Source organism: Ostrea edulis, chromosome 8 (genome assembly GCF_947568905.1).
Source record: "Ostrea edulis chromosome 8, xbOstEdul1.1, whole genome shotgun sequence".
NCBI lineage: Eukaryota > Metazoa > Mollusca > Bivalvia > Ostreida > Ostreidae > Ostrea > Ostrea edulis.
The window spans coordinates 21,514,500-21,542,454 of record NC_079171.1 but is presented as its reverse complement, the minus strand read 5'-3'; the positions used below and the strand labels follow the sequence as shown (position 1 = coordinate 21,542,454).

Genomic DNA, 27,955 nt, shown 5'->3' with positions numbered 1-27,955 from the left:
TAACTCTGACAGTTTACCAAATCCATTTATTAAAGAAAAATATGCAAAGTAATAAAATGTAAAAAAAGAAAAAAAAAGAAATAAAATCAAACTTCGTTTGCATCTTTTAAACAAGAAATCTTCAGTGACAACAGATACAATACGATGGAGTGAGCTGTTAGATATACTGTATTTAGGGTTATTTTTCCCCTGTGTTATATTCGCCTTTCTACACGTGCAGACAGTTTCGCCCCATTTTAAATTCGCCCAGACATAGTTGTGTTAAAAGAGATATGAGAGAAAACAGTTTCACCAACGCTTAAATTTGCCCAGTGACAACGTGGGCGAAACGGACGAAAATAAAACGGGGGCGAATATTACCCTGTATACAGTAAATAACAGAGAATGGAAAATATCCAGAAATTACCTGTGAAAATAAATAAAAACTGCAAACACTAATAGTTTCAATACAGAATAATTAACAGAACAAACTCGTTTCTATCCAAAATTAAAAACATGTAAATTCTAAGATGTGTAGTTTTTGTCACAGATAGGATAAACAATAGAATATATGATGTGGACATGTGATGATGTTCATGAGTTTCAACTTCACTTAGAAAATAAAATAGATTCTTAACAATTTGTACCAAAAATATATTATATGCATATACGAAATACTCTTTTCCTTTGGTTGAAGTACTATATTTATACAGCAAGATGTACTGAGAAATCATTGAGCATTAGTTTGGCAATATTCTATTTAGAAGCTTTTATGAAACATAAAAATGGTGATAATGAAAATTTTGATGCTCAATAGAACAAACGAGACGTAATCTCTCTCTCTCTCTCTCTCTCTCTCTCTCTTTTAACAATGTCTGTATCCCTATATGAGTTTACTACGCTTATTTGTACATGTGTTTAGACGGTTAACAACACAAATAATACAAATAAAAAACAAATAAAATTTGATACAGAGAGCTGGTAAACTGCAAAAAGGTAGTAAAAAGTTTTGAGCCTACATTGATGTCCCAACCTAGCCCTAAAGGATCACAAACTAATTGAAAATGAATTAACACAAAGATCGATGCCTCAACACGAATATGATTGACATGACCTTGCTGTTCTGGATAAGAGCAAGGTCACACGGTTATAGGTCATGGCATGATATGAAAGATTTTGCCATAATAAATATATATGTAAATACAAAATACAAAATTTTATCTTAAATAGTTCAGGAGATACGGAATAAAACAGATTTTTATCAGAAGTAGGTCAAATATCCAGGTCAAGTTCACAAGGTTAAACACCAAAGTATAAGGTTTTGTCATAAAAAACCTATATACAAAATATAAAAGCTTTACTATGAATAGTTCAGGAGATATTGATTAGAGCAGATTTTAAAGAAATAGGTCAAGGTCACCAAATCAAATACAGTTGTATCATCAGGTCTTGTCATCAAAAATCTATATACAAAAATGAAAGCCCTACCTTGATAGGATCATATACATTTCAAAACATTTATTTCATAATATGTCCTTTGACCTTATGACGTAGCCTGATAAATATCTTGGGACCAAGATATTTATCAGGCTACGTCATAAGGTCATAGTATAAAATGAAAGGTTTTGAAATATATATAGTAATGAATAGGTGAGTTTTTTCCGAGTTCAAGGTCAAAAGGTCTTTATATGAATTAAAAGGTCTTGTCATAAAAAATAAAGATTCAAGATATGAAAGATCTTCTTTAATCGTTCAGGGCATATTGAATAGACCACATGTTTATTTTAAAAAGGACAAACTTCCAGGTCAATGTCACAAGATCATACACCACTGCATCACATGGAAAATCTTTCCGTAAAGAATACATATACAGAATAATACAGCCCTAACTTAAATAGTTCAAGGAATATTTAAAAAGATGTTTCCTATATATTAGCATATAACCCTTTTATCCTCTATTGTGGCCCCACCCTACTCCCAGAAACCATACTTTTGATAACCTTGAATTTACACTACTGTAAATCAAGAAGCTTTCTTGTAAACTTAGGGGACCTCCGTGGCTGAGTGGTTAAAGCATCGCGCTCAAAATCACACGGCCTCTCACCTCTGTCGACACGGGTTCGAATCCCACTCGCGCCGGTAAGTGCGAAAGTTTCCCAGTTTACTTTCGGAAGGTCGGTAGTTTCTTCCCAAGTACATTATATCTGGGTTCTCTCTTCCACCAATAAAAACGGGGCACCACCAGATAACTGAAAAATTGTTGAGTGTGGTGGAAAACATCAAACAATCAATCATGTAAACTTGATTTTTTTTCTCCCCCTGTGGTTCTTGAGAGAGATTTTAAACGATTTCTTCAGTATACTTAAATGTAAAACTATGATCCCCTATTGCGGCCCCATCCCACTCTCGGGGGCTATGATTTTAACAAACCTGAATCTGTCCTATGGCAAAAAGCTTCCATGTAAATTTGAAGTGTTTTGATCCATTGCTTCTTGAGAAAAAAAAATATCCTATATACAGTGAAACTTCTCTAAACCGGCCGGCTCTCGGACCGATAAAAACGGCCGGTTTAGAGGGATGGCCGGTATACCGAGAATTTAGCAATTATAGACATTTTATCTCAATATTCACAAAGTAGGTACTGCTCACTTTGATCTGGTGATCTATCATTAATTATCGGTGGAGATCAAATTAGTCCGCTTGTACCTAAAGATAATTATGAATTACAAGAAATATTCTCGCTGAAATCATCTAATTTTAAACTGAAAATCTATAACAGGATACATAAAGAAAACACAGAGGCCTATTATTGGAATTCCTCTTACCTATAAAAACTCTGTTTACATTCATCGCTTATGTCATTAACAATTTTGTTTAGACGTTTTTAAAAAGTACAGTAGTAAATATGAAATTGTAATTTGAATATTTCTTTGGAATTTTAAGTCTATGGAAACCAAGAAAATTAATCTATCTTTTAATAATTATCAATAACAGTCATGGGTTTGTTCTTTATTAACTACCGCTTATATCCATACGAAAGTATGGTAAAACAATATGGCGTTTGATACTGTATTCATTTAATTAATGTTCCTAACTGTCTGTTACATGTTGTACATAATTTGGAAGGGTCTCTTGGATTAGCTACGTGTCAATTAACACGCTTGACAGCACAGGTAAACAATAGAAATTGAAGAGGCCACTAGTGTTTTTCACAATGGATAATTTCATACCTGGCCAGTCGGTCAGTCAATTTGCACACATGGACGATCTTATTTAACCTTTGGCCAAGATTTTCTTGTCTTCAAAAAGTGGCCGGTATGTTAAGGGTAAATTACACATGTTTGTAAACAAATGTCCTTAAAAAAATGGCCGATGTCCGGTTTTCAGGAGTGGCCGGTTTTGTAAGACTTTCTTTGTAAGGAAATGTTAAGATTTCTGCCGGGACTTTGAAAATCGGCCGATATTCAGGGAGAACCGGTATTCTGAGGGGCCGGTTTGGAGAAGTTTCACTGTATTCACATGTAAAACTTTGATCTCCTATAATGGCCCCACCCAAATCCCCGGGATATGATTTCAACAAACTTAAATCTGCACTTTGTCAGGAAACTTTCATGTAAATTTGAACTCTGCTGGACCAGTGGTTCTTGAGAAGATTTTCAAATGTCCCATCTTATTTTTGCATTTTCGTGATTATCCCCCCTTTGAAGGGGACATCGCCCTTTATTTGAACAAACCTGAATATCCTTTACCTAAGGAAAATCTGTACCAAGTTTGATTGAAAAAAAATGACCTAGTGGTTCTGGAGAAGATGAAGATATAAAACAGTTTACAACGATGACGCCAACGACAGACAACAGACATATTTTTATCAGAAAAGCTCAACTGAACATTCGACTCAGCTGACCTAACAATTTAATTCTGAACATGAAGTTCATCATAATGAGAACTGTTTAGTTGGCTTTCATTGATTACCAGATACACATTTCCATTTTCTTCTGATGCATCATTGCTGGTATTTGTGACTGGGGTAACACTTTTTGCATTTGCATCATTCTCGTATGTTTTGCTATCTTCATTACCACTGTCCATGATTTCATATAATCCAATTTCCTGTGTCTCTAGGTTTTCTGGTCTTTTTCCTAAATGCACATGTGAATCCGGAAGTGAATGGTCTTTACCCGGAAGTGAATGATCTTGACGATTTGCATTTGTGCGTTCTTTTTCTACAAAAGTAACATCTTTCTCATTTCAATATCCCACGTTGTATGCCAAAAATTATCAAATTTAAATAAAAGGCTTTGATTGCAGTACGTACAATGATATAATGTTAGTATGCACATCAGCTGTGTGCAAGCAGACGGAAACTAACAGATACGAATACTTACAGGCCGTTCAATGAATGAAACTACAAAATTTTAGCTTTCATAATCTACTTATTCAGATCAAGTATTTTATTTAGACACTATATATTCAGTTATCGAACAATGTCTCGTGAAACAGGTTAATCCTAATCGCCAAAAGTGGGATTATCAAAAATTGGGAGATTATCACTTTTGGGGGACTGTTCGACAGGGGCCCGTGATTGTCCATCTTTATATTTTGTATTATTTATAAAAGTTATGAGATTGGTCACTGTTCGTTATCTTCAACTTTTACTATTTTATGTAAATAAAAAAGGAAATAAACCCGGCATGTGTTTCCTGTTACCGGTTTAATTAAACCCTTTAAAGATATATAATTTGCAATTACATAATCCAGTACTAAATTCACCAGTTTTCCTAACAAATCTATTATTTTCCTACATATCCCTACTACCCAAAGAAATTATTACTAAAAACAATAATGGGAGAAAAAACAAATTTGCAGACACTATAACATATACACGTGTGGGGTATATGTATAACAATTTTAAGGACAATATGTTGGTGACACGACATATAATTCAGTTATCATATGCTTTCTCTTGGGGGAATACAAGCTCAGTTTGCATTTTAGCTGGATTGGTTCATCTTTGACCTATTTTAAGCTAAAAATAGATCAAACAGTTTTCCGGGCTTTTTTTCCCATTACTTTTACAGATAGTGCACTGATATTTAATCAACGGCTTCTTCTCGGAGGAATAAAAGCTCAGTTTGCATTTCAGTTGGATTGGTCCATCATTGACCTACTTTTTGGAAAAAATGGGTCAAACAGTTTTCCGGGCATTTTTCATTACAAATATAGATATTGCACTGACATTTAGTCATGGGATTCTGCTTGGAGGAATACAGGTTTGCATTTCAGATGTTTTGGCCTCCATGGCTGAGTGGTTAGAGCATCGCCCTCAAAATCACATGGCCTCTCACCTCTGGTCGGCGTGGGTTCGAATCCCGCAAGCGCCGGTAAGTGAGAAAGTTTTCCAGTTTACTTTCGGAAGGTCGGTGGTCTCTTCCCGGGTACATTGTATCTGGGTTCTCTCTTCCACCAATAAAAACTGGGCACCACTAAATAGCTGAAAAATTGTTTAGTGTGGCGAAAAACATCAATTAATCAATCAGCTGGATTGGTTTTTCCTTCACCTACATTTGGGCGAAAATAGGTCAAACAGCTTTTCGGACTTTATCTCATTACGGATACAGATATTGGTGTACCATGACCCACTTAAAGTATTTTCTATTCAGAATGTGTGTTGTATCGATTCAGGGAGCACAAATTGTCTCCAGGTTGAATTTCACTGTCCGACGGGCGTATATTGTACCGTTTTCAATTGTTGTTGTAATCATGTTCTTACTGTCATTTAGAGAAATATTTTTGTTATATATTCCTATATAAAACTTTGATCCCCTAGTGTAGTCCAATCCTTTACCAGGGGACCATGATTCGAACAAACTTCAGTATGCAGTACATGGTGATGCTTGCATATCAATATCAGAAACCATGGCTCTGCTGTTCTAGAATTTTTTTTCTATTTATTCACGTAAAAGATTCCCTATTGTGGCTCCACCTTTACAAGATGAGCAAACGTGAAACTGCACTACCTGGAAATTTTGACTGAACGACATCTACTTGTATTTTGAAAACATTATCATCCATACAGATTCGAGACTCGGAATTGAAAATTTATAGCTTTCTGAATTTGTCTTTCGACATTGCAATATATCTACACTTATTATTTAATCCTGTGATAAAATGCAATAGAGAACTTTCAATGATTTTTGCCTATAACTGCAAAGACCGAATCACTATAAATCTGTTAGGCGTATGAACACTGTCGAGCATGTCATCTGCATTTAGGCCCACAGGAACGCTTCAACCGGTAATTTTATAAAAATAATAGTAGGAGTCTTATACCATACAACTTACTAATACAATTATTATTACCCTTTAATATATTTACGGTGTGACCGTTGAGACGAGCGATGACCCATGAGCCAATTCATTTAACGCGGTAAATATAACGCGGTTGCTGTAAACAGTGGTTTGTGACGTCATCATTAATTGCGATTGTTTTTCTTTCAATTCAAGCAATTATCCACAGCAAAACCTACGAACTTATGGAAAAGCTTGTCTGGAATTTAAAATTATTTGTGGTGCTTTTCAAACTATTCATTTGTTTTATCTACAGGGTTGTCAATGAAGTATACCGCAGTGACGGTAACATTTTTCCGGAAGCATTACGGGTAATCCCCATCATTTTTTATCTGATGAAGAGCAAATCACTTTACTCAATTGTGTAATCATTGGAGCGAGCTCGTCGCGTCGCTTTCCGACGCGATCGAGCTTCGCTCGCTATTAGGGAATGATATAAGACCCCAACTATTATCATTACAGATAAAATTACCATGCAGTTCCTGCACTCGGCCCCACGTACGTGTGCCGAATAAAAACAAAGCTTTGTTGTCCATTCCCATCTAATTCGATGCCAGATAAGTTGATCTTACCTCTTATATGTGGTCAATATCACCAAACAAACACAAAAAATTAATCCAAGTGCAGAATTTTTCAACAATTCTTCTTTCAGTAATTGTACTTTCAATTTCTTGAAACGACAACATGTCCGAATATCACCTGTAGTGTCTATACCTGTGCTCTTTACAATTAGATAAATTTGATTTGTTTAAACCCAGTTGGGCAGACAAATTATGTACCCTCCATAGAATATTAATTTCCAAATAGACTAAGTTCAACAACCTGTAATTTTCTCAACAATTGTAGAAAATCAAAATCCATCCCACATGCACATCTTCAATACCCATACAAACACTCCACAAAATAAGAAGGCTCTCACTTGAAAACTGTGGGAGGAGTAGGGCAGACAAATTATGTACCCTCCATATAATAATTATTTCCAAAATAAAGGGGCAAAATTCCTGGAAAAAAGGTCGAAATGAATCAAAATCGCAGTATGATCTAGAGTGACCCACAAAGAAGCTACACAACAAGTTTCAGCATGATATGTGAAAGGGAAATTAAATTATAAAGAGAAAACCCCGAACGGACGGACAGACGGACGGTAAGACGGACGAACGAACAGACGGACAGACGGACGGACGTACAGACATCGCTGTACCATAATATCTAATATCTAAAGACGGGCGTATAAAAATGCACATATTAAAAATTGTTTTCAAATTGTAAATATAAGCACTGATTTATCCAACTGTTCAAAGTGAAATCTTACCATACGTAATTTTGCTTTCTTTTCTTTCATCTTTTTGTGCTTTGGAACTGTCATTTCTTTTTCTTCTCAGTCTTGAATGTATAAGTTTAAAACATAGTATACATGTACATCCAGAGTAAGACGTACATCAATCTCTTCGTAGGGGTATGGCAATTCTCTCTTTACCCAAAAGCGCGGAAAAACCATATTACGTACAACTATGATTTATACCCAAGATGTGTTTGTGAAACACTCACCCCCACTCCTACCCCTGTGACAAAACCCACCCAACAACAATCAAGATCAATGGGTCTTGTTAAAAGGAATACACATATGAAATATCAAAACTCTATCACTCACCATTCTAAAGATGGGGTCAAATTTAAATTTGTTGTCAAAAGTTTGAAATTGGGGTCAAATTCCGAGGTCAAAGTAAAAAATCATGATATCAAATCACAGTTCTTTTCATAAGAAATTTATATACAAAGTAAGAAAGCCCCACATTTAATAATTCAAGAGATAATAGCTACGTTAGCTTTTTGTTAAAACTACAAAAGAAGGGTCTAGTCATACGGAATGCACACATGAAATATGGAACTCACCATTCAAGTTGTTAGCAAAGCTTTGAACAAACAGATATGACAAATTATATATACCTTACCCCATGACAAAAAGCATCTATCTGATAACGATCCAAGCACTATAATCTGCATCGGTAATATGTGTATTACATTTGATTAACGGCAAAATGAACAATAGAACATTTCACCTTAGACTAGGGAACTTGCGAGATACCCCACGTCTTTATCTAAAATGCGTACCTGAGTGTAACGACTCCGACAACTACTACAATTACAACAAAGATGCTCGTTCCCACTCCGGCGCCAATGGCGGTTCCGTGATCTTCTGGTGAAGTCTCATACAGACCTGAAGTTTAAATCTTAGATTGCCCAGGTGTACATGTAACTCACAGTCACAATGTAACATGTGATATAAAACTTAGTGTGGAGATTATCTGCGGTTTCTTGTAAAGGATAAGTTTCACTTTCATAAATATGCATATATAGTATAAACATGTATACCGGGTATTCAAAATTTGATTGAAAACAAGGTATTTTCCTACATGTATCAAACACATATATACCAATCTTTTCTTCATAATTATATAATAACTCCATCTAAACAAGTACAATCTTTTCAGATTCATATATGTAAGAAACGATAATAAAACGCCATACCTTTGTTCTTGCAGTCTAAATGTCTACCTGTAGCAGTCCAATACATGTTATAACAATTACATGTACCAGACCAATATGTTATCGGACTGCACTATGACAAAATCAGACAGCAAATTGAAAACGAAGCGTAGATTGCAACATAGGTTTACTATTTCCAGAAATGTTACAATATAGAAAAATAACATTCCGGTTGGTTGTATATTGTTTAATATGGTGGCTGATTTGTGTCGCTTTACAATTTGTCACCTTTTCGACACGAAAAAACGACAGAACAAAAAGACGACAAAACGATAATTAGCGACTTTTCGCCCTGAAATAACGAAAAGACGACAGAACGAAAAGTCAAAAGACCACAAATTACACACGAAAAGACGACAAACAAAACCCTCAAATTATCGACCTACTTTGTCGTCTTTTCGCTTTAACGAAAAGTCGACAAAACGATAATTAGTGACTTTTCGTCTCGAAATAACGAAAAGACAAAATACAGATTGTCCTGTTATTTTGCTATCTGATTTTTAGGAATTCAATATGAAATTTGCTGTGTTTTCGGTGATTATTAATTATATTTACCAAAAGGAAATCTCTAAAAGTAAATTACAGTTTTATTTGTCGTCCTTTCGCCTACATTTTGTCGTCTTTTCGACATTCGTTTTGTCGTCTTTTCGTTATTTCGGGTGAAAAGTCGTTAATTATCGTTTTGTCGTCTTTTCTTTTTGTCGTCCTTTCGCTTCGAAAAGACAGCAAATTGTAAAGTGGCACAAATCAGCCAACATAGTTGAACTATAGTTGATCTGATAGGGACTATCGAAGATCTTTCAGGCATATGGAGATGTCACCATTGCGGTTGAAGGGCTGTTAAATTTAGTTATGTGCGCGGCACCTACGGCTTATCAACAGGTAGGTATAGTCATTGTGCAACTCCTTCTGTGACACGTGGCTTTGTTTATACGGTCTCATCCGAAGGACCACCTCCATTTAGTCGCTTCCTACGACAAGCAAGGGATACTGAGGAACTATTCTAACCCTGATCCCCACGGGGTCAGATATGTCGGAGAAATGACAAACAGATGGTTGAGTTAATTAATGGACAGAAAACTTACATCGCCATAAATAGTACATATTTATTTACTAAAATGCACATTGACGTGTACAAACTCATCTCGGATGAAAAAGAAAGAAGAATTCATAAAGTTTTGAGAAGCATTAATTAAATATTTTAGTATGTAAGGTTACCTGTAACGTTTGTGTATTGTTCTTACCTTGTGTACATTTATCGCCCGTATAGTCTCTAGTACACCCGTCAATACAGGACCCATTGTTTACGTAACACGTCCCATTATAACAATGAGGACTACACTCCTCCTCACAGGACGGGCCGTAGAAGGTTGGACTGCATTCTTTAAAAATAAAAGAACTGGTCTGAAAATATGGTATATATTACTCCTTAATTTGTCCAATTACATACAGTCCTGGCCCAGAATATGAGTTTCAAAAGATGAAGCTTAGGATAATTTAACTTTAAGTAAGTTGTAGTAAAATGAACATTCTACACCATGACACACAACATAGGTTGTAAAAATAAGTAACTGTTCCATCAAACAGGGAGCAGATTTCTTGTAAGGAGTAAGGCCTTTGAACACAGTGAGACGGTTCATACATGGGTACACATGTACTTAAGGAGGTATGCTACACCAGATAAATTTGATATGGATGAAAAGTGGAGGATTTGTACAACTATACTTTGAAATTGAAATTTTCAGATTTACATTATATAGTAAAAAATGCAGTTTTAATGGAAAGCAATTTGAAAAAAATAATTAAAACCCCTGCTGGACTCGAACACACGATCTACAGTTCAGCAGTCGACGTGCTTTTTTTTCTCTCTTTTTAGTTTACGCGCTAACCGATTGAGCTACTGAGTTGGGCGAGAAATTATTAAATGATTGCTGATATTTATATTTTCATCCATGTTTTAAAAGGAAATCAGCCATTATGACGATGTAGAGTGCATTCTTAATAAACAAATTGAAAACGAAGCAAGTGAAACATTGCGTTAATTGTAATATTTCCAGGGCAGCCATTTCCATCCACATTGTTGTTGTTCAAAATATTTACTGGTCTTAATTTGCGATTCACCTGTCTAATGGTTCAGTTTGTTTGTTTGAAGTACCACAAATTTAGACCCATATTTATCGCTCAAGGATGTAGCAGTGATAGTTATTTAATATGCCAACGCCTATCGCGACAAAGGACCTCCATTTCTAAGTAAAGGAGATAAGCCTCAAACTGTCCATTCTGTAAGAGAAAGAACTGTAAGAGAATATCCTACCTAAAACAGCACATCTTGTATTCTAAGAATGGACAGGCTCAGGTAAACCTATTGACAATGAGATCATGAATAAAGCTATTTTTGAATAGTCTGACAATATAACCAGTCTTGAGTGGAGGTCTGTTTCTTTTGTTCACTTATTGGATAGTGTCAGGTAAGTAATATTGTTCTGTAGGTTTTATATTCACTCACTCTGTAGTACTGAGCCATATCAACATGTCGTCCTCTGATGGGGAGATCTTTTTCATTGCACAATCAAAATTTTATGATTTTAATGAAAGTACTGCGAATATTATCTTAATGAATGTTATATTCTGGAAAATAAGTGTCAGAAAGTTATTGGAGGATGAGAAAGTTATTAAGCCAAATTTGATCTGAAAAGCATTGTGTTTTCGAATATTTGGATGATAAAATAATTAACGCCGGCCAAAAGAACCCAATACGTCCATCTCGTGAAATGAAATGAAATTTTTCATGAAAGCGAAAATGATTGATTGATTGTATCTTGCTTAACGTCTCGCTCGAGAATTTTTCACTCAAATGGAGACGTCACCAAGACCGGTGAAGAGTTTCAAATTTAGGCCTATGCTCGGCTCTTACGGTCATTGAGCAGTGAGGGTTCTTTAACATGCCACACCTACTGTGACAAGGGCCATTCGTTTTAAGGTTATCTCTGAGGACCTGTGACATTCACACCTGATGCCGAGCGCTTGGCGATAGAACTGTCACTAACTGTTTTAACGACTTAAATTTAATATATCTCTGTGACAAATGTATTGTCTTTCTCTTATTTTCAGCCTACCTTAGACGTCTAAAAAGTTATTTGGTTTACCTGGCACTGTCCAATAAGTTGACAACCACTGTCCACTGTACAACTACTGACAGTACCTGTCCTTTCTTTAAAATATTGGACAGCATTTGTCAACTTATTGGGCACCTACAGGTAATCTTTTCACTATAAGTGGACTTTCTTCTATATAAAAGCCTAAAAAGACAAAGAATTGCGTAACAAAAATGTTTTCAGGTCATATAAAAAAAAAAGAACCGTCACTTTCACTTCTAAATGCCGAGGGTTTTACCTATGTTTACATGCACGTCTTAGGTTTGACGCGGCTATTGCACGAGCGAGACGTCAATAATTGGTTGATTGTATATTGTTTAACGTTTCTTTCGAGAATTTTTAACTCATATGTATACTTCACTAAGACCGGTGAAGGGCTTCAAATTTAGGCCTTTCCTCGGCGTTTACAGTCATTAAGCAGTTATGGTTCTTTCGCGTGCAACACCTAATGTGACATGGGTCGTCGAAGAGGACCCGTGACATTCACATCTGATGCCAATCGTTTAGCGATGGAACTGTCCCTGTAGTTAGAAGTAATATTATGTATACATATGATTTAAAACTGCAGGGAATGAAAATCACTTCGTTGTAGGTATAAATGTATCATAAACATGTTCGCTATAACTGTGTTTTACAGTATTGATTTTCTCAATATTTCATTAAATTTTGTTTCAGTTGCTGTTTAGAAAGAAAAATATCTGTATCAACGACATTTAGTGCTCCGTATGAGAACATCAGAACATCAGTAGATATAGAAATCTTATTTGACATTTAATATTACAGTTCATAAATACATAATAAACAGTGCATATGGAACATGAAGCTGAGATGTACCAGCTAAACCTTTTTAATGAATCATACCTCTACATTTTTCTCCTTGCCATCCCCTTTTACACATACAATTCCCTGTCATGCGCTCACAGTTTGAAATACAGCCAACGCTGCAAACATCGTAACATTCGTTTCCATATTTTCCATCGATACAGCCATTATCACAACTACCAGAATTCTTGTTACATCCGTTTTTACAGCCTGGGTTGCATGTCCACTTACATTTATCTTTGTAATATCCTATTTCGCAACCATCAGTGCATGAACCAGTTACATTATTACACAGGTTCCCTTTACAATATACGCTACATGCATTTGAGCAATTGGGTCCAAAGAAATATACGCCACACTCTGTAAATAGCATGACACATTCTGTATATATCATTTGACATATTCTGTAAATATCAATGATACGTATATATATATATATATATATATATATATATATATTATATATATATATATATATATATATATATATATATATATATATATATATATATATATATATACCTTCTTAATTCTTAAATACCTGCAAGGAGGTCAATTACAACCTAAGGTAAACAGGCAAAGCTTATTTGAACGTTCACAAGTTTACTTACTGTCACAGAGATTTCCTGTCCAGTTTGCTTTACAGCCACCAATGCAATGTCCGTTGTGTGCATCACATGTTCCTGACTTACAGTAAGGACTGCATGTTATGTTACAGAATAGACCGTGATACCCAGCATTACAGTCACTACACGCTCCAGTGACCCTGTCACAAGTCCGGGGACTACACTGGGGACTACACTGGTGTTCACATGTGTATCCATAACGAAACTCAGCACAGTCATTAGTACATGTTCCGTTTCCTTGTTCACACATGTTTCCTATGCAGTGTTGGCTACACTGTGACTTACACGTGTTTCCCCAGTACTCCGTGATACAGCCCTCGGTGCAGTATCCATTAGATGGATTGCATGCAGCATTTACACAGGTATCACTACAAGCTGTCAAAATTCCAATGTCATGCTTATTATGAATAAATTGTTACTTTATCTATCTTTGACTGCTATGTATATTACTACCATTATGTTTATTGATTCGTGTTGAGTTTAGATAGATTACATTTCTTGTATCTTGTTTTCTTTGTTAATCGTGCTGTCCGTCTATAGTGATGCACTAGCACCTCTACTTCAATGTGATATATTGTGTGTAGTAGTCAAGTACAAATGATGTAAATTTCAGATACTTACGACACGCCCCACTAATGATGTCACATGTTGAACAACCCTGACAAGGTGAACATGATTCTCCATATCTCCCTACACTGCAGCCTAAACAATACAAGGAAATTCATCATATTGCCAATACTCTAAATGAAACTTCATATCGTATTACATAACTCGCATGTTGTAAAAAATATATATATATGCTGGTGTAAGAGGAAAAGGACGCTTCCGAACTGTTCTCATAAGTGATTTGAAATGTTTATATTTTTACATGGTGACTAAGAATCCTACAAAATATAAACAAATTCCGTTTAGCGGTGGGGGACAAAACAAATGGAACGAGCCTTGTTTATATAACAAAGAATTGTGAGTGCTGTATCTCACTTACACCTCAACAACTAATTTTGGTTGACCATTAGAAATGCTTTAGTTAAGCATTGTAAACAATAAAAATGGAAATTTAAAATTTGAAAATGTTCTGCTCAAATCGTACACATGTCCCCTTAACTAATGATTTTGACTGCGTATTCCTTCGTTTGCTTAATGAGTATAACAGGCTCACGGTAGTTGTGGCCGGTCAGCAGAGATATTACATCCTCCTAGGCTTCTGATCCCACCTCTGTTATGCCCAAGGGTCCATGTTCAGTGGCGGATTTAAGGGGCGCCCCCCCCCCCCCATAATTTCTCAAATTTAAAGTAAATCGTGGTATCTTGTTTAGAAAAATGTTCTAAACGATCAAAAAAGCAATAATTTCTTCCACTCCTGGAGAAGGAAATGACAAAATCTGTTGATTTCTAGAATTACTTTATTGGAAGAACTTTTTTTTCAAAAACCCTCAAAATTTGCATCATTTTATTAATTTCACCTTATTAAAAATGATAGAAAATAGTACAAATGACTAAATACGAGACATATTTTAAGCCCTATAAAATCTGTTAAATACAGGAGCTTCCGTGGCTTCGCCACCTGCCCCCCCCCCCCAGGGCTTCGCCCTGGACCCACTGGGGGTCGCCTTATAAAGTAGCGAACTCGAAACCGCAATTCCTGGATCCGCCCCTGATGTTTGCCCTCCTTTTAAATGTCTAGAGAATTTATGAGATTGATTGCTGTTCATTATCTTCACTTTCGCATCTTGACCTAATTATACCTTGCATGTTGACATTGTCCAATCAAAATTAAAAGCTAGATCTTTTCGTACATTCACCTAATGAAATCGCAGTGGAGATCACGTTTTGGTGACTCGATACAATACATCTATGGAGTAATATTTTGATAATATGTTAATAAATGCAACATTGTGCAAAATATCCGGATTTTTCTGAATGCTTTTCAACTTTGATTATTTTTGAAAATAAATAATATTCTAATTATCACATGTACCAATACGGGAACATATTATAAAGTGATCCCCCTCTTTCACTATCTGATTTCACGTGATGAAGCCTTCTACACACACCACATTTCTGGATGATTGATCAGATATTGTTTAACGTCCCTCTCGAGAATCTTTCACTCATATGGAGACGTCACCATTGCCGGTGAAGGACTGCTAAATATAGGTCTATGTTCGGCGCTTACGGCTTTTCAGCAGGGAGGTATCTGTATCGCGCCACACCTGCTGTGATACGGGACCTCGGATTTTGCGGTCTCATCCGAAGCACCGCCCCATTTAGTCGCCTCTTACGACAAGCAAGGGGTGCTGAGGACCTACTCTAACCCGGATCCCCACGGGACTTTCCGGATGAAAGCACGGTCATAAAATAACATACGTATATGTATATGAAAGCGGAATCACAACAGCATAGAAATTGTATCGAATAACAAACATACTGATATTTACCGGGGATGGAAATCTGAAGCGATTTTTAATCTGGTGGGAAGTCGGGCATACTGTGCCCAGAATCAGATCGGAAGTTAATTACAATATACCAGCTGCACACCGAATGTGCACAGAGAGGATCAGTTTTAGCGCCAAAGTGTACAGTGAGTCGGACTTTTACTCGAACAAATTATTTCAAATCTGACACTTGTGAAGGAACACCTTCCATTATTATCAGACCCGTTCTTATCCGGGTTACAAAAGACCTTTTATTTCTTGTGTTTCCGTATTCTCGCATTTTAACGCCAACTCTCGTACTTTTTCGTGACTGTTATAATTTACGGCCCCTGCAGTATGTTATAATCAGTATTATTCGTATGAGTAAACATTGTGGCATCATTATCGGTTTAGGTGATTTATTATGGGGTTCGTTTAAGAAAACAACTGCTGTTTAGATTTGTGTATAACACTCTCATGTTTATTTATTTCTTATTGTAGATTTTACGGGTTTCATGGTCGACGAAGTAGTAGATATTATAAATAAACAATAAATTTTGAATAGAAAAGATAGAAAAACATGTTCTAGCAAGGTAATGGATCTTGAATAATTCTATTGGTATAAACTTTATTCATTTTTACAACGTTAAACATGATAACTTCACTTATTCATGCATTTCTTGCATTAAAATTAGTTCAAAGTAAATGTCACATGAAATAAGAAAAGTTCACAATTGACACCCAACACGTGAACACCTGTACGCACTGCCATACTCCCAAACTTTCACAGTGACATTTATGCATCCAAATATAATGTCCTGCTTACGTGAATGTTCAGTGTAGTAGTAAAGAATGATAAAACGGGGGGGGGGGGGGGGGGGGGGGGTCATGAGCATTTGCATTACCATGGATTTACTAAAGAACTGTGAACGCAAGTATTGTTTTGCCGTCTACATTCTAGTCAATTTTTAAAAGTTATCATTTGTGAATCATTTTTTGTGTCAATATAGATATGAATTTTCATAAAAGTTGATTTACATTGTATATAACAAACAAAAAAGATATAACTCTATATGGGTTAAAATCACGTATTTCACTATACAAATCATTGGAAAACGAAAACGGAATATCACCCCCCCCCCCTTGTGAAACACAAATTCCTTATTATAAATTGTCATGTAGTAAATTTACACCAAAACCTTTGTTGTTTCACGGTGGGAGCATGTGTTTACAGACCAAACACGGCGAAAATGATCATTCTTTGATCAATTGCAAATTAGGTTAACGTATGAAAAATGAAGATTAACATTTTTTTTACTCAATATTGTAAAATAATTTGACGAATTAAATGGTCATATATTTATATCAATAAGCGTTTTAGAATATATAATGTTTTAAATCCTGATTTCAGAGAACATATTTTCTACCTCGAATCAAAAGGAGTTGTAATTTAGGGACAATTAATCAATTAACACTAGTATTAAAATTAACAACCAATTACTAATTAATTCTCAATTTCTACTTTGCACTGAAAAAAATATCATTAGCATAACTGCAGAGTTTTTTTTTTAAATATACGAGTTACGAGTTAAAATATAGCGGTATCCAGAGTTACGTGCGTTCTTCTTTCCCCGTGCCAGTCTGTACCAAAACCACACAATTGTGCCCGAATTGTATTGTTTGCAGGGCTGCAACACTATCTTGCAATCCCCCGCTCTTGAAAGCGTCAGAGGGTACATCAGCAAGGGAATTCTCATTTGCATGATACTGTCGACCTCCGTCCCCCCTTTACCGAGTTTTCGCATTTGAGAAGTAAACGATGTTTAACTGATAATTACAGCCGATGAATGAACTTTATTTCCAATTCACCATGACGATGCGGGCTCTAAACGGTAGGGTCCTAATTATCATAATATAATATCGAACTGTTCAAGCGATGTGCACAGCAGGTAGAAAAGAAAACCAAGATGGCAGCGTAGTATACCTTGTGAATAGTTTCTTTACAGGAAGATCATTTTTTACTGTACAGGTTTAAAACGTCGAGAGCCTGTGTTAATAAACTATATATGTCAATTTGAATTTTTTAGAGTTCACATTACCATACACTTCTATCTCACAAATCTCTAGCACAGGTCCAGTCTCTTTCAAGATATTATCTTCGGGGGCATCATACGTGGTCTCCACGATGACGTATCTCGCCGTCTCTTTACAAGGAATGTCAATCACGGCTGGAGGCGTGGCCGGGGCGGTTATGTTGTCCTTGTAACAGCGTTTCCTCTGTGACGTTAAGGTTATAGTGGAGCCCGCCGATCCGTTTGATACATCTAAGTAGAACTGCCGAAATCGATATGGAGGCCAATTAGCTGTGTAAGAAAAAATATTTTGTATCTCACATTGTTTATTATGTAGTAAACAGTCATTAGCTGATTATGTCCAAGTCGTTCCTGTATATTTTATCTAAACGATAAGACACATATAAGAAATCCCCAAATGCCAGGTAATTCTTTAACCAACCTAGACATTATTTTCAGATTACGCTAACGCGGGCTATCCAATTTGTACAAAACATAAAAATTCATTTGATTATTAGTTACACTGTTGTATTAACTTAAAATATATATAACAACGTACGAGATCATAGAAATAGAACAATTGTGAAAATTTACATGTAAAATACACTGCATCATAGTAATTTATGGAGACCGCCTTACTCTCATTTCTGTAGTATATTGTCACAGATTTCAAACTATATTCGCCCCCAAGGTCCACTTGGAACCAAGCTATGGACTGTCCCAGAGCTGTGTGTGAACACTCTTCGTATGTCTGGCCTTTATTTCCATCAATGGCTCTTCTCACTGGTAATGCCACCTGGTATGTGGAGCTTTGAGAAACTACTGTTCCATTTTTTCTGCTTAGGTTTACTGAAAAGATAAGCAGTAGATTCAAAATCATATTCAGTAAATGAGTATTATAGAAAAGTATACATGTCATTATCATCATTAAAGTAAAATATGGACAAAATGTACAAAAATACATCAGAAGTACGACCATTGATAAACAATGATAGCATAGGTTAATTCTTTACAATATGTCACATGTATCTGATCAGTCTATACAGATACACATGTACGTGCATGGGAGATTACAACTTCATATTTTCCCGAAAACATATTTTCTCATCATACCCCATCCTTTCGGAAGCCTCTTGCATTTTCCATTAACTTCTACATCAAGGTAAACGCATTTTATTGTGACACAATACAATACGTCCGATTCATATCCCGTAAGGCGTGCACGTAAACGTTTGTTTAAACGCGGGACCGGGGTGGGATTACAAGTTTCTGATGCAGTGTAATCAGCAGATTTTAGCGGATACACCAAGTAATCAGCATTCAGAGAGAATTACATGTATCCCATTTCGATGCTTATACATTCTAATACGTTGACATTGCTACAGTTATGACGACCACAGCAACAAATAGTACACGCACAAATCCGGAACTGTTTCGCAATTTTATATTGTTGCTTTGTTTTGGTAAATAAGCAATTTATTGCATGATAGTAGGTGATACTTCTTGGGTGATGATATTTTCATTAATATCACTCATGGTAATGAATGGTAAAAAATGTAACCTTTAATGAACTGATGAATTAAAGGACGAACGGAACCCTCCTCCCTTTAAGTAGGAATATGAAGTCTGGACAAAAGAGAAATCATTAGTTTCCTTTTCTTTTTGTCAACATTTTAGTGATTCAGGGGAAATTCCATGATTTTATATGAAACAATGCATTGCTTTTAATATTCTTTTTTACTAATACAATTAGATATATGTGAGTTACGAATACATTGTAAGCCTGTAAGGTAAACACTTCATAGATATCCCAGAAAGGGGGATTAAACCCTCGAAATCTTTCTAAATACTGTTTCTACAGTGCTGAAAATTGCAGTGAATAACATATTGAAAACCAGTATGTCGTGGAGCTCGCCTTTAACTTTCATTCATTTCACTTACGTGATCTCTTGTGCGATATTCCTCGGCATTCAGGACGAGAGCAACAATGGAGTAACGGGAAGGAAGGAGGAAGTGTGTTTTCCAAACAAAACGTTTTATCGATAATAAGAAGCTACATTTTATATCCTGTTGACTTTGGTGATATCTTATCAAATTTAGACTCAAGTACAAGAAATCTGCACGTCACACAAAATGATATATATGTTTTTTACTAGAATAAGCAACAAGTATAATCGCTTCCGTGAAAGCAAGAAACAGCAAAAGACCCCGATATACGGTAATTGTTTTAATTTTCACCACATATTCTCTCGCATCCTCAGCGCACATATCCTCCCCACCCCACCCCCCCCCCCCCCCCCCACACACACACACCCTCTCTTTCTGTAAGTCTGGGGATTTTCCAATAATGCAATTATAGAATGAGTTCATCTCAAGTTTTGCAAGCTTTAACTACATTTAAAACAGTCAACATCAGATTTCATGATATATGGTGAACTTTGTCGATACCCCATGGGAATCCAAATTAAAACGATGATAGCCTACAGGTCAAAATCAATTAGTGGAAAAGAAACAAAGGTTGCAAATTCGCTTTATAAATTAGGATTTATCCTAAGTTAAGAAATAAAAGGGAAAATCGTTTGAATTGAAAATATTAAAAATATTTTTTTAACTCTTGTGGACTTTCTAACATTTGGTTTTATCATGTAATGCAAGGTGGTTAAAAACTAAAGTGAAACTAACATTAATTGATCATTTAAAACAAAATTGGCACTCTTCGCTTTAAATTTCACCGAAAGCATTAAATTACAGAATTTATAAAGAAGAACTGAAATTTGGGAATTATCTTAATGTATTATCAAAAAATGATGCAATTAGATTTTGTAGATTTCAAACATGCAATTACAATCTATCGATTGAAAGTGGGCGTTGGATTAACAAACCAAGATAAGATAGAATATGTACATACTGTAATTTACAAGAGATTGGGGATAAATTTCATTATATATTCAACTGTATTGCAATGCAGGAACAAATCATGACATTTTTATCACCTAAACAAATAAGAATTAAAAATATCTTTACTTTTAAACAAATCATATCTAACAACAAATACATTTTTTATAGAAAATTCTGTACTTTCATTAGGAAAATAAATAAGATGTGCTCCCCTACCTAGAATGCCCATACTTCACATTAATAATAACACGGTTTTATTTTCTAAATTGATAATATACTTTATTACACACATGTATTATTTACTAAATGTATATATAATAACTTTTTATCTTTATATCTCTGTATACCATTGCACAATGGTGATGAGATCCAATAAAACTGAACTTTCACACACCACGCAGACATCTCTCTCTCTCTCTCTCTCTCACACACACACACACACACACACACACACACACACACACACACACACACATTACGCAGCCATCATTTCTTGTTCACACACTACGCAGACATCATCTCTCGTTCACACACCACGCAGACATCCCCTCTCACACACACCACGCAGACATCTCTCTCTCTCTCTCTCTCTCTCTCTCTCTCTCTCTCACACACACACACACACACACACACACACACACACACACACACACACACACGCACACATTACGCAGCCATCATTTCTTGTTCACACACTACGCAGACATCATCTCTCGTTCACACACCACGCAGACATCCCCTCTCACACACACCACGCAGACATCTCTCTCTCTCTCTCTCTCTCTCTCTCTCTCTCTCTCTCTCTCTCTCTCACACACACACACACACACACATTACGCAGCCATCATTTCTTGTGCACACACTACGCAGACATCATCTCTCGTTCACACACCACGCAGACATCCCCTCTCACACACACCACGCAGACATCTCTCTCTCTCTCTCTCTCTCTCTCTCTCTCACACACACACACACACACACACACACACACACACACACACACACACATTACGCAGCCATCATTTCTTGTTCACACACTACGCAGACATCATCTCTCGTTCACACACCACGCAGACATCCCCTCTCACACACACCACGCAGACATCCCCTCTCTCTCTCTCTCTCTCTCTCTCTCTCTCTCTCTCTCTGCACGCAGTCATCCTCTCTCACACACACATCAAGTACCCCTACAAGTAAGAGCCTCGGTTAATGTCCCTACACCCCTTATATACCTCGGCGCCAAGTCAAAAGTATCTCGCCGTGAACCTCTATAGCATGCTGGAGTAACACACATCACGCAGACATCCTTTCTCACACACACACCAGTGGCGGATTTAAGGGGGGAGCAGCCGGCGCCCCCCCCCCCCCCTTAAAATTTTCAAATCTAAGGTAAATCGTGGTATCTTGTTTAGAAAAATGCACTAAACGATAAAAGAAGCAATCATTTCTTCCACTCCCGGAGAAATGAATGACAAAATCTTTTGATTTCTTGAATTACTTTATTGGAAAACTTATTGTTTTTTCCAAAACCCCTTAAAATTTGTGTCATTTTAGTAAGTTCACCTTATTAAAAATGATAGAAAATAGTACAAATGACTTAAATAGGAGATATATTTCAAGCCCTATAAAATCTGTAACCTCGGCCCCCACCAGGACTTTGCCCTGAACCCAGTGGGGACCTCAAGGCGGCCCCTAGACCCCCTGCCTCATAAAGTGGTGCCCCCGGTAACCACAATTCCTGGACCCGCCCCTGCACACCCTCTCTCAAACACCACGGACACATCCTCTCGTTAACACGCCACGCATATACAGTGTATCCTCTCTCACACAAAACATACACCACGCACGTATTCATTCTCTCTCTGTCTCTGTCTCTCTCTCTGTCTCTCTCTCTCTCTCTCTCTGTCTCTCTCTCTCTCTCTCTCACCACACACACACATATTTTTTCGAGTCCTTTTTAAATCGTCTCTTGGTGATTCTAAATATTTTCACACGATGTCTTGAAGAAATACGGGTCATAAAGAGACTTCTCAAGCGCATCCGTCCCACGTAGTTTTAGGTCAAGGTCGCCTGAAAACCCTGACTCTGTCTAATCCAGTCTTGACTTTGTTCCTGTTTGGCAGTTCGAAGAACAATATATATAAACTGTACTTAACATACAATGTAAAGCGCCACTTTAGGATAACGAACATTTATAAGATATATCAGTAATGTACATACTGCTCCATTAGCTAACAAAATTTAAAAAGCAGATCGCTAAATTAAGAATTGGAATTTCATTCATTTATTTACAATTTTAAGGAATGAAACATTTTTTTTTTTTGGTTTTAAGCATCGGAATCGGGATGCATTCGTTTCATATTCCTGTTCATTTTCATATTCGATTCATGTTCAGAAACAGTTCTATATATGGGTATGTGACTTGAAAACTTTAAGAAAATTAAATACAAAGTGATATAGAACAGGAAGGCCTCTGCCAAAATAGTAACTTTGAGGATCCATAGGGTAAAAGTTCTGACTGCGGGGTGCGGCCAAACTTGGTATATATATTGCATACGTGCAAAACATATAAATGATATCTGCTTTAATGTCATTGATAATAAATTGAAACTAAATGGATATCTAGAAGGAGTAAGTAGTCTTTTACAAAAATTGTCAATTTCATGATCCTAGTGGGCAAAGGTTTAGTTTCAGAATTTGAAGACTTCTTTAAGTTTGCTGATACCGTATAAAATGGAAATGTATATTTAGGAATAACAGAAAAGGATATACAAAACAAAAATGCTGAATATTGTAACCTTGGGATTTTGATTCTAGGATGAGTCCAAATTAATCATAACGTTTAATGTTAAAACACATATCATATTATGTAAACTTAAGTTTTTCATCAGTGTATGTACTTTTGAGGGTACATTTTTTCCATTGTTTGTCCCACCCCTGAGACCCCCAGGGGTGCAGGAGTCCTGGAACTTATAATTTCTGTTCACCTTGTCCCCAAAATGCTTAATGTCGATATCGACATCGTAAGTAGGCACGATGATATCGACTTGATATCAGATATCAATTTGGTATTGTCGATATCGACGTTAGCAAAATCGGATTAAATCTTGGACATGTACACAATTAAGGTAACTACGACATCAGTTACTATTTAATATACGGAAACGGAAGATATGATATAAAAATCATAAAGCGCTACATGTACCAAACCAGATTGTTTTGTTATATGAGAGAGATAACGTTAAAGACCTGAAGTATATAAAGCAAGAGTGTAACCAATAGTATGCATGTACATATCATAGCAATATCCCAGTCCAGTTAATAGCAGAATGTACGTCCATTATATAGAAACCATCGCTAGAACACGGAAGTAAAATACAGGCTGCATAGGGAACATGGAATCTGTTATAACCTTTAACTAACTACCAACAGGCAACGTATTTAAAAATACATCCACGGTTATCAAGATTTAAATGCCGGCAAATTGTCACGGATTGAAGTAGACTGTAAGCAAAGTTTTAACTTCCATGTAAATACCAGACGAAACTTTTAATAAACCTATTCATATATTACTTGACAAAAAGCAAACAAGGATAATACACTGATCAATGCGTTAGAAATAAAAATGATTTCATGAAATCTCCAAACAGATACATGTATTCGTAAGTGAGGGTGACTTTAGCCGCGGAACCACGCATGTACAAATATACGAGTCACTATTCCAAAACACATGAACTAGAAGTAGTATTTTTTTTTATCTTGAATATCGTACAATCTTCCATTGATATACAATAAGTCGAAGAAGTGGTATGAATGGATAATGATAAAGTACATGTAGCGAGCGAATCAGATTTAAAGTGTGTAAAGTTTTATTTGTTCCAAGCATGAATGTGATCGCATAAGCTATTTGTTATATATATTTATTCATTTCCAATTGAAGCATCAACTCAAAGATAGTTGTTTGTTTTATATCTCGCCTAGAATAATCCACTCATAATTGTTCAAATCTAGCACTCAGGTAGCAGTGAGGGTTCTTTAACCTGTCGTAACGCGGAACCCTGATTCTCATCTCTAAATATAATCATATTCATAATCAGAAAGTAATTAATTTTTATGCGGTCTCAGTCTCAATAATGATATACATTTATCTTCTGTAGCGTTAAATCGCAATGCAAATGTATTTGATAAAATCAGAATAGAAACTGTAAACTCCTAAGTATACGCAAGGGATTTATTATCCCGTAAATTCGCGAGAAACATCATTCGCGAAATTAAATTACTCGCTTTTAATTTTATATTGCCAAATTACATGCAAAAACTCTTGACCAAAAGAGCACTCGCGAATTTAAGTTCTCGCGATTTGACGGCCATGAATCAATTCGTGATAATAAGTACTCGCGTAAAATTAGGAATCTACAGCAATTGTTTTAGGAGAACCCGGCATTTCTCTTATCTACATAATTGTTGTTACTTAAAGAGGCGACGCACATTATGTTAAGGATGTTCATAAGAATATATTCACATTTCCTGTCTTTTTGTCTTTGACACACATGATTGATTGATTGAATATTGTTTTACGTCCCTCTTGAGAATAATTCACTCATATGGAGACGTTACCACTGCCGGTGAATGGCTGCAAAATTTAGGCCTATGCTCGGAACTTATAGCTATTGAGCAGAGAGGGATCTTTATCGTGCCACATCAGCCGTGACACGGTTCAAGCCCAGTATTCTGACGGTCCGATAGTCCGACGGCCCGATAGTCCGAAGGGCCGGTATTCCGACGGTCCGATAGTCCGACGGTCCGATAGTCCGACATGTTGACCATCACCAAAATTTTTAATTAATAGAGTTAAATTTTATTCATGTCAGGCATTATTTTATGGAAATTACTAGAAACCGTCAAATTCGACACGGTCTGATTATAAATCAGACAAACAATTTCTGATCAAAATAATTCAAGTGGAAAACCCGGTATTTATGGAAATTGAAACTGCTAACTGATGAAGTACAGGCAAAATACATGCATCTAGTAAATGACCCTTACCATTGCAGAGAAATTCAACCATTTTTTTTTTACACGGACGGGCAAACATCATCAAGCTTTGAACCGGATTGCTTTGAAATCTGGCCAAAACACATAACTTTTTAAAAATAATTATTGCCTTTCAATGTTATATTTAAGTCTCTCCGTGTCTTACTCCCTGACATGCTAAAATTCTTACATCATTTTGAGATCTAACTGACTAGGTCTTTGTGTATGAATATGAATTTAGTAGTCTATGAAATTATTATCAAGATAAACAGGCAAATGATATTTTGGTCGATGATGAAAGACTGCTACACCCGTGTCGTAAGTTTTAATCTGTATAATCAATCAAAACAAAATGAATGTTACAATGAGCTGTCGCGTACAGAAAGTAGAATTAAAAAAAAAAAATGGCAAAAACAACATTCATCCATACATTCATAATATTGCAATAACCATGCTTGTTGACAAAAAAAGGGGACAAAAAGGAGAGAAAAAACCTTAAAATCAAACAGAACAAACAAAGGGAAAACAGAGCCCCGGTGTCGTTATCCAGGTGAATCAAGACCTTATAGGAAGTGACTTAATTGTACAAGAAGTTGTTACGATAAGGCGTGAAGTATGCCCGAATTAAAAAAAAATTACAAATGAAGTATATTAATTATGCTGGTAAATATCCCCTCTAAAAAAAATTTGGAATAAAACTCAAAATATCACTAGGTAACCGATTGAGATTGTAAATTACAGTGTCATGCCATTAAATGGCGTCCGCAACGAAGAACATGTTTACACTAATTTATATCAAAGACATTTTTAGGAAATGCAGCCGAGAAACAACATGTTTATTCCATTCCTAGTAAATTTATAATGTTTATAGCATAAATATTAAGATATTGTCAGCTAATACTGTAAATATTTGTATGTTTGTAAGACTTTTACTGACCCTCTTTTTCGTTTTTCCGCTGTAGGACATCATTCTCCCCACTATTGCCATATTACCAGACCCAACTTATCAGAATACCTGTTACTCAAACACATGCCTGTGGTATAAGCTGATGTTTGAAACATAGGACGAATGCTGTTTTAAAACAACTTTCCATTTCTCTGATTCCGTAGTAAAAATGAGAATTATAACCACATTTCCCCTATAATGCAATTTTTTGCAAGATAATTAACAGATACCAGTGACTAACAAATTGATCAAAAATGTAACATTATACAAATATTGCTGTTTTTGAGGTCATTACAGTGATTAAGCGGCCTGAGTAGTACAATATTCACTGATCCCAAAGGACGAGGTTAATACTGTACTTCGAAGATGACTAAATCATCTTATTGACTGGAAAAAACCCCAGCAACATTCATTTTATTATAAGATTTAATTTAATGATTATACAAACTCATTAAGTTATCCATGCCATCTTAACATACCGGCCCGTCGGACTATCGGACCGTCGAACTATCGGACCGTCGGAATACTGGGCGGTCACCCCGTGACACGGGACCTCGGTTTTTGCAGTCTCATCCGCAACGTGCATGTACGTGCAGATTGGTAATTTTGACCATACAGAACAGTTAGGGGTTCTTAATACCTACCTATGATATGAAAATCAAACCATTTCAATGAACAACAAAGAAGGTAGACTGATTACAAAGTTAGTGTACTAAAATAGTGATGCGTGCAGACAAATGAATACCATTTGAATATTTGAAAGTATGTTTGGACACAAGTATAGTAGGAAAATATGTTAAGAATCTTTTGGTATTAAATTTATGAGACAGCAACTCAAGAATACAACGATATAAGGCCTCAACCGTGCGCAGCTTTTTGTGCGCCGTAAATCGAAGGTTTTTATAACGGATGACATAAACTTACAGAGCCCCCCCCCCCTTTTTTTTATCCGGCAATCCATGTAGTAACGATGTTCCCGGAAAACATAAATACCATATTCTGATATACATTTCCCTCTAGCTTCCTCTTGCACTCTTTTTTAAAACCAAAGTTATGTACGTCTGTTACAACGCCTGTACCCCTTATTCTGTCAAAGTAAAATGTACATGGTGTT

General features: G+C 36.1%; 1 protein-coding gene across 1 annotated transcript; it reads right to left on the bottom strand.

The window, feature by feature from the left end:
• Positions 1-4: 4 nt before the first annotated feature.
• On the bottom strand, positions 5-26,883 carry LOC125662924 (multiple epidermal growth factor-like domains protein 10). Its single transcript, XM_056147489.1, has 11 exons — positions 26,833-26,883; positions 19,905-20,016; positions 18,603-18,812; positions 17,991-18,254; positions 14,099-14,179; positions 13,463-13,852; positions 12,891-13,211; positions 10,119-10,256; positions 8,440-8,545; positions 7,640-7,710; positions 5-4,202 (listed from the first exon to the last, which is right to left on the bottom strand). The coding sequence occupies exons 1-11, from the start codon at positions 26,881-26,883 to the stop codon at positions 3,892-3,894; spliced, it is 2,055 nt and encodes a 684-aa protein (XP_056003464.1). The 3' UTR covers positions 5-3,891.
• Positions 26,884-27,955: the final 1,072 nt, after the last annotated feature.